The sequence below is a fragment of the Podarcis melisellensis genome (assembly GCF_964234715.1).
Source record: "Podarcis melisellensis genome assembly, chromosome: 2".
Classification (NCBI taxonomy): Eukaryota; Metazoa; Chordata; class Lepidosauria; order Squamata; family Lacertidae; genus Podarcis; species Podarcis melisellensis.
Genome location: NC_138529.1, coordinates 57,083,446 through 57,092,458, shown reverse-complemented (window position 1 = coordinate 57,092,458; position 9,013 = coordinate 57,083,446). Strand labels below are relative to the sequence as shown.

The following is a 9,013-nucleotide window of genomic DNA, read 5'->3' as shown; positions in this document are numbered from 1 at the left end:
GGGGCCCCTCCCCGCCGCCGCCGCCGGCTTCCTTCGTGGCAGGCGGCCGGGCGAGAGAGAGAGAGAGACCGGCGGGGGAGAAGCGGAGACGGCGGAGCGGGCCGCGAGAGCCGGGCCGGAGCAGCTGCAGGGAGCCGTGGCGGCGACGTGCGCGCTCCTGGTCTGGGCCAACGCGCCGCGGGAGCGAGCAGGAGAGGCAGAGGCCGACGGGAGGGGAGGGGGAGGGGAGGCGGTTGGTCTGTGAGGAGGAGGAGGAGGAGGAGGAAGGGAGCGGCAGGCGGACGCCTGAGAGGAAGGGGCCGCTCGCCGGGGGAGCAGCTCAGGGCCTGGCTCGGCCGCGGCGGAGGTGCCGCCTGCTCTGAGGCGGAAGAGGAGGAATGAGGGAGAGACGTGGGCCCACGAAGAGCCCCGCAGCGCTGCGAAGGCGAGCCGGTGCGGTATTGTTGTGGCATAAGCTCATCACCCCGCCCCCCATGAAATGTTAGCCCCCAGTTGGCAGACGTCTAAAACACACACACACACACGGGTGTGGATAGGGAAAATGTAAACAGTGGAGTCGAATTGCAATGAAACGGGGAAAGTGCAGCCCGCGAGCATTCAGCTGAAAGATTAAATGACTGCAAAATATAAGCAAGAGGAGTCCCGGCAAGAGGGCTCCCTAAACCCAATTGCCAGAGAGAGGGAACACATCAAACTTGATGGGACTTGCCCCTGCCTAGCCGTGCATGCATATAGGAATATCGCCTCAACTTTCTCTTAAGAAAGTGCTTAGTGCTCTTTACTGTAAGAATAGTAGTTCTAGTAGCCTTTCCATATTAAGCAGCTGCCTTAATGTTGAGTAATATTAGACTTCACTCATGATTAATGTAGGTTTGGGTAGAACGCATGCCAAGTTTGGAAACATTTTGGTCACTTGGACTGGACTTTTTTCATTTTAAAAAACGGAATGTGCTGGAGGAATAATTTAAGGCAGCTATGCTATTATCCTCAGGCGGTGAAAGCTCGCCGCAAGAGCGCGTGTGTTAAGGAGGAGGGGTGGGAAGGGGATGCTCACAGATGTGAGAGGTGGACTGGGGAGAAAGAGAAGTGTGAGACCGAAGGTAGAGAAGATGTGGGGGTGGGGGGAGACACATGGCCAAGAGGGAAGAGATGAGGGACGGGAGAGAACAAGAGGTTAGAATTTACCAGCCAAAGCATCTTAATCAGTTTTGGCAACAATGAGTCATGAGCTATGGAACTTTAAATGCATTTTTTTTAATTGCAGCTGCATCCTCTCAACTTGGGTTTAGGCTGTCATAATGGCAAAAGTTGCATGAGCATCCAGTGCAAGGCAAGCAAAATGGAGTTATAGCTCTCTGCCCCACATTTCTCAAGCCTCTTCCCATGCTCTTGACATAGTTATGTGCAAGCTCTGACACTGGCTCACTGTTGTCGACAATGACAGGCAGTAGTTAAGGATTTTAGACAGGGATGTGGACCAGCCTTACCTGGTGATTGGACCTGGGATCTTGTGCATGTAAAGCAGATGCTCTACCACTGAGTTACAGCCCGCCCTTGTAGCTTTGATGTCAGAACAGAAGGATCATGGAAAGTTTTTTATCTATCTATCCTTGTAGATCTAGGATGAGTGTTACCATGATCCTTCTGTTATGACATCAAAGCTGCAATCCTAAACACACTTACGTAGGAGTAAATGCCTTTCAATGCAGTGACTTTTATTTCTCAAAAAATACTGATAGGATTGTACTGTAAGTGATACAGGAGATCTTAGCTTCATTCTGTGGGTGATTTCTATACCTACACATGCTACACAATATTAGAAATATTAAATTGAATTAATATGTGCATATTCTTAGATTAGTTTTATAAAATGCTATTCTACTTGGTCTTTATAGTATTCCATAGCAATTTCAAGACTGTTGTGTCATCTGTGTTTTAAACAGATTATCAGATCAAATGTATTGTGACAAAAGCTTTCATAAGTTACATCTGATAAAGTGGGCTCTCGCCCAAAGCAGCTTATGCCACAATACATTTGCTAATCTTTAGGGTGTCACCACCAGGACTCCGATGTTTTTAAATTATCTTCTGATGTGGGCATGTGAAGGGTTAGTATCAATGGCATATCTGCCTCAAAACTAAATTTATTTTACAGCATTCCCTTCAAAAGGGCCACCTTAGTTCCTTTACACACACACACAGTATAAATAAGCATTAGGAAGACATTGTGTGGATTAAAAAAACACAAAACCTTGTGTTATTTTGAACAGGGAAGACAGCTGCTACCCTGCTGCCACACATTACCCATAAGTAGCTGGGTACATGCAGCATGAGGCAGCAGAGTCTTTGCAGCAGCAAATAAACAATTAAATATTAATCTACTGCACTCTTCATAACGCTTCCAAGCGGAATGGAGCCAGAGTGCAGTTCCCTTGCTGGCTCTTTCCTTAGAAAGGCTTGCTATAAAATGGGCTCCTTTTAGAATATGAGCTGAAGCACAGAATCCGTGAATGCTGGACCCTTCATCCCAATATAAAAACCAATGATTACGGAAACATAAACCTTCATAATTTATCTGCACATATTCATGGTGGCACAAACATCAGTTATTCTTGTTGACAACATATTCATTCTTCCTTCAGTTAAAGCAGGTCCTACTTTTGTGTTACAATAGTGTGAACTCCTCTGCCACCACATTGATGTACAAATGTATCCACATAAATGCATGTTTACATGAATGGAATTTCTGTGTGATTTATAAACTCATAGGATGGCCATAGTTGGTTGCAGGCAAACCCCACTGAAAACTATTAGCTTGTTTCTCTAGTAACTAGATTCTGTGAGCTACCAGACTAGCACATAATTTTGTCTAGTCTAAGGACCAAACAATTGTAAAAGACAAAACTGATGCCCCACCCCCATGAGTGCTATTTCCTTGTAACATCTAACAAAAACATGTGAACCCTTAAACAACCTGAAATCAGGCTACCTAAGGGTGTGCTTTGTTATGTGTTGGCCTGAGCTGTCATTAAGGTCTGCTGATGAGGCCTTCCTGGTTGTGCAGCAGCCTAGAGAGATGACAAGCAGAATGAGAGCCTTTTCTGTTGTGGCACCATCTCTGTAGACTCGTCTCCTCTCAGAATTAAGGTAACACCAACCATGCCACTTCATATTTTCTCCCTCTTAACCGCGTCTAGTTCCCTTCCCCTCTCAGCAGCAGAATCGTTAAACCGCGTCTGCTACCTTCCTCCTAGGACTAAGGGACTCTGCTTCACATTTCACATAACAGCCCACAGCATTACTACACTGGGGAATACTAGGGTTGAATTACCACTCATTGTTCAGTGCTAGTTAGAACATATTCTTACGAATGAGTTGCCTGTATTTCTATTTAAACTGGATTATATTTTCACCTGGAATTACTGGGATTGGCAAGAAGGCATCTATCATGTCAGATTATTACTTAATGAATTACTGCCATGCGTTTCCAAAGAGGTAATAAACTGTTGCAGCAAAAACAGCAGTGTTGCTGCAACTTTAAAGACTAAGCAATTAATTATAGTCACTTTCATGGACTAGAGCCCACTTCAGCAGATGAATGGAAAATTATCCCATGTTGGCAGGTGTAAAAATATATACATTATAAATATATATACAATGTTAGCTGTGTGGTCAGATCACCATCTTCTGTACTGCTGCCACAGTGGTAGACCAACTAGGTTGGGTGTCCTTCTGAATTTTGGGAAACGAATGAATTCCAGTATACTTAAGAACTGTTCCATTGATGGGCTGGTGGACCTCAAGCATTGACATAGTGGAAAGCAAACATGATGTCCTCCTGCTGCTCTGGCTCAGGTTTCTGATACAAGGGGAAGCTAAGGATATTGAATGATAAACAAACTACTGTGGAAAGTTTATGTACTATCAGGTTGATATGCTTAAAAAAAACATGTACCACAGCATTCTATCAATACATGAAAATGCACATTGTGTACTTTAAATCACTTCCTTACATCTCCATAATGTATTCATTACAGTAGTGGGTGAAAGCCAAAGTAGTTGGGTGACATCCAATTGTGGCAGCCTACTAGCACATATATTCTGCTATCAGGAGCACCATTCTTCATATAGCACAACAGCCAAATTCAGAGAGGGGGCTTAGGCCTGTGGGAGAGTTGTGCTTAGTTTTTTTAGGTGCTGTTACATTACATCTGCTTGCACACTACCACCAACTCTCCTACTCCTTGCATGAACATGTTGGAAAATAAAATACCCTGTAAAGAGCAAGGTTGGTAAATGTGCTAGAATAATATGCCAGGGCAAACGGAATGAGGTAGCCTGAGAAACAAGGTGCCCTTTAAATCTTGGGTTCAGCAGATGCTGCCTACACGCACGTGTAATATTTTCACCACAAGAGGTCTGTATTATTATAGACACACCACAGAATTTCCTCAGGAAACCCATATTTTCTACCAGACTAAATAGGCTGTTTGGCTGTGCTTTTCAACAAGAATGTGGCTTTAAAAAAAATGGACATGACCTTCCCCTCTTGGGCTATGCGATGGCTTTTGTTCTGTAGCTCAGATAGGATTGTTAAAAATATTTCAGACCTTTGGAATAAAAGCAGCTGCAGAAATGAGTAATTTATCTTACCTCAAACCAAAGCCTTGATCTCGGGAAGAATTAGAAAGGGCCGAAGTAACAGTAGTATGAGTTTTTGCATGTTTACGGAACACTAAGTAGCAGGAAGAAGTAGCACAGAAACCTTTTCAGTCAAACCAGCTTTTGTGCTCCATAATGATTTTGTTAATTATGTATGAGACTTATTTCTGCCTCACTGATTTTAATCTTATCTGTGGCCTCCCTAGAAGTCTGCAGCAAAAAAGCAGACATCGCATCAAGTCATATTTGTAAGACATAGAAGACATCCCTTGAAGAATGAGTTTTTCTCCATATACAGCTTTACATAGCTTGAATAGTTTTTCCTACTGAACCTCTTCTTCCTTTTACTACTCCAATGTAGAGGTGGAGGGGGTTAATCTTTTTTCAGTCAGTGGTAGGAAAAGTAGATATTTTATTTATATATCACTGAATTACAGTCCTCTCTAACCTGCGTAAAGAAACTCAACATAACAAAAAATGAGTAGTGTGTGCATATGCAGAAGACACCATCAATCCTTAGCCTTGCAAATTGCAAACTATTTTTTCTGATTCCCAGGGCAGTCAGTCATGTCCTTTCCCTGCACCCCTATAATTTCCTCTATATTGATCAATAGCTACCTTCACAGTAGTAATTTATTTTAAAGCATGCTTTCTAAACAATGAAGTTACTAAACCCTAAAATTAAGGCTGCAATCCTGCACTCCATTTCCCAGGAATAAGACCCATTGGGACTTACTTCTGACTAGATAAATACAGGACTGCACAGTAAGTTATCTTTAAACAGTTTAAAAATAATAATTTTAAGGTTGCTCTATGGATTTTACATTTTTCAGTCAAGAGTGCTGAGCAAAAATGCATTTTTCCTGTCCTAAACCAGGGTTAAGTAGGAGGCAGAATTTCTTCTATTCTAGCCTTTAAGAACACAAACTTGTTTAAGCAGATACCATATTTGGAAGAGATCTTGGTCAAGAAAAATAATCATAGGAGCAGCACATTCCTTTTCAGTCATGTGACTGGAAAAGCAAGCAAATAAACGTGCCCTAAAAGGCGGGGTAGAAATATATTAAATAAACGTGCATGCACACGCAGGAACACTCTCCCCATTATGTTAACATAAAATGTTACCAACAGATGATAGCAAGTTGCAAGTGGTATAAGATTTGCAAAGCATCTTTCAAGACTAAATACATGACATAAGAAGACAAAAGGTTTTGCCATCAGAGCTTAAATCATAGGCAAGACACAGCAGGGGAGGGAAGTGAAAGGAAAGGGGTAGATGTTTGAGAACAGTTAGAAGATACTAGTATAAAGAGGTACATTTTTTAAATCAGGAACTGTTATTTTTAAATACTTGTACCCCACCCTTCTCATACATCAGTATCAGTTAAGCTTACAATAAAAAACATTGATATATAAAAATAAAAAAGCTTAAAACCGGAAACAGGCTCAGCAGATAAAAATATTATAAACAAATAAAAGGAAGGAGCCAGCCAGATGTCAGGTGGTAAAGAATTCCAACGACAGGGAGCAGCAAGCAAGAAGAGGCAAACTCGGGATATGGAGGATATAATCCTGTGGACATTACAGGAGCGAAGAGTGTGTGGAGCAGCAGATATGTAAGTTAACAGAAGAATTGTAAGTAGAATATGAAAATAATTAGCCAATATAAAAAGAATTAGCCAATATAAAAAGCAGAAACAAGCAGGAAACATAGCTATAGGGACAAGTTGAACAGATTATGAAAAATCCAAGGAAGAAGAGAGAGAGAATATATGGGGAGCAAAGCAAAAGCAAGCTTACAAGTTGATGGCTCATCAATACCTAAAACTCAAGTTGTCAAAACGTATTTCATTTTCATGCATAGCTTCATTATTATTCGTTTCAATTTTGTAACACTACACATTTTAAAGAATAAAATATCAAAGCAGTTAACAGCCTACAAACTTTATACAAATTATACACGTAAAAGGAAGTGTTGCATAAAATAGTTTAGCAAGCAGGTGATATGGTATTATTCAGGATGCTAAAAGTCAAAGCAGACTTCAAAGATTTCCAGTGGGAAACAGGATGGACTTTTTGTCTGATCCCTTTCTATGTCAATTTCCACAGAGGTAGCAAATGTTTTTAGTGTATGTACTGACGAAAACACCTCCTATATTTGACATAGCACCCACTATGTCTACAAATATGCACATACTTTTCTTTCAGCAGAAGCTGGCTGAGTCAAGAAAACATCCACGTCTCAAACCAAAATAAGCTCAGATCCAGATGAGAAAAAAATCAACCTTAGTTTTAAAGCATTTCAATGTTTCTAGATTTGAAACTGTAGTTCTTGTGACCTGTTGCTTATCACAGAGAGCACCTGACATTTAACCTTCCTTTTAAAAATGTAGCTGAACTGCTGGAGTGAAATACCAAGTCTGAGCCAAGTAAGGAAAAAACCTTAGCTATTCAATATTTTCAGAAAAGGAATACACAATGACGTTTTATTTTATTTTATGAGGAAGTTAGAAAACACACATATAATGAAATTGTTCTTTACAAAGACCTTGTATTCATTCTAAAACTGAAAATTACAGGTGTAGAAAGAATTAAGTATCTTCTCAAATGAAATGTTTCCAATATCATGGCTTCTCAAAGTAGTTCCCATTGCAAAGTATTTAACAGCATAATCATGCCCCTGCTAATCTCCTCATCTTCCCATGAATTCTTACAGCCCAGTGAAAGTGTTTTAGATTTTCTTTTAAAAACAAAACAGCTACAGTCCTACCACATGGCAAGTCAAAGCTGTTGAAAAGTGAAACATAAAATCAGCACAACACATGTCATTAATCTGGCAAAATATTTTGGGAAGTCCAACACAGTTAAAGACAATTCATGCTTTGAAAAACACATGAGCTTGTTTTGGTGTTTCAGTTTATTAAATTTTGAGCCTGATTTATTTAGATCTATGCACATTTTACATATTAAAATTAGATTTTGCCCCATAGCATCACACCCTTCTACAAGACAGACATTTCAAAACTGGACAAATTTTCAGCTCCAATTATTACTGCCATTGTTTACACAGATATCACCAGTGATGCAATGATAAAGGCAAAATTACAAGAATTTGAGAAAAGTTCTCTCATAAATGTTAATGTGATAAGAAGTGGAAAACAGAAGAGCTTTGGAACCAGGGAGAGTTAGACTATGTTCGCAGTTAAGTGTCTACAGGTCAGAGACTGTCTCAAGTAGGCTACCATATTCTGATACAATCGCCACCAACATTGGAGGTGACTGACAAACTATTTTCTCATATGCCGACACAGAAAAATGGGGGGAAATAATTAAAGAATATATATACACACACATTCACAATAAGCTTGACTAATTCTGTACTTCCCTTATGGAAAAGATTTCTCATGTAATGGAAGTATGATTTCTCTCATTAAATAATAAGTTCAATTTTTTAAAAAAACCTTTTTTGCTAATTCCTAAAACCAGACATATATAGAAAACTTATTTAAATCTTCCAAATTTCTCATTTTGCAGGAAAATATACAGACACTACTTTTGTTATCCTTATGCATCAAAGTCCATTAGGAGTTTAAGTACTCATGATTTCCAGGCCATTTATATGGTTCTAGAAGTTCATATGCCTCTCACTGATCTAACTCGGAATGGAAGGAAGATGGGCAAGGGAAGTTTTTTCTATGCAAGGTGAGAAACTTCAACCTTTGTTGAAGTACAACTACCACCCCCTGTTCAAGATTTTTCAAGCTGAGCTTATACTAGTTGTCCATAAAAGTTGTAACTGATTTTATTCTGTATACTTAGAAGCACACAATTTTTAAAAAAAAACTTTAATTATGCCCTCCTGAAACTGTTGTAATCTGTGCAGAAAAGGACCCCCTGACAAAAGTAATTTTGATCTTTAAAAAAATCCAGCATGACTACATTAAAAAATGTAATTTACAATAAGCAGTGTAAATAGCAAAGATAAACAGAAATGACAAGTTTCACAAATGAAAACTGGCAGACATATTTACTCCAAATATTTATAAAACTTTGTATCTTCCTTTGTTGGTTGGTTGGTATGAATTTTGCTGTAAGAGAAGAAAGCAGTATACGATTAATCAGACATGTAGTTAGCATACTTTCTAAGCCAACTCAACTATAAAAACAGTAACAAAAGTATATTACAGTGTAGCAAAACAAGAGTGTCTAAGGGCAAGGAAACACATAATGGAAAGCTCAATAAAGCATTTGATTGTGAGCTTAAGTGTCTGAAGTCAGCTCACCATGGAATAAACAAAGAATCCAAAATCCAAATCCAAAAGAAACATGATACAGAGCAGAAAATTATTAA

The 9,013-nt window shown here is 39.7% G+C and overlaps 1 protein-coding gene across 4 annotated transcripts in view; it reads right to left on the bottom strand.

Moving 5' to 3' along the window:
- Window positions 1-7,119: 7,119 nt before the first annotated feature.
- DDX46 (DEAD-box helicase 46) overlaps window positions 7,120-9,013 on the bottom strand; it is a 37,470-nt gene continuing 35,576 nt past the window's right edge. For all 4 annotated transcript variants that reach the window (XM_081893160.1, XM_081893161.1, XM_081893162.1 and 1 more), the window contains exon 24: window positions 7,120-8,750. In XM_081893160.1, coding sequence (XP_081749286.1) covers window positions 8,703-8,750 — 48 coding nt within the window. In that variant the 3' untranslated portion in view covers window positions 7,120-8,702. The remainder of the gene's footprint in view (window positions 8,751-9,013) is intronic.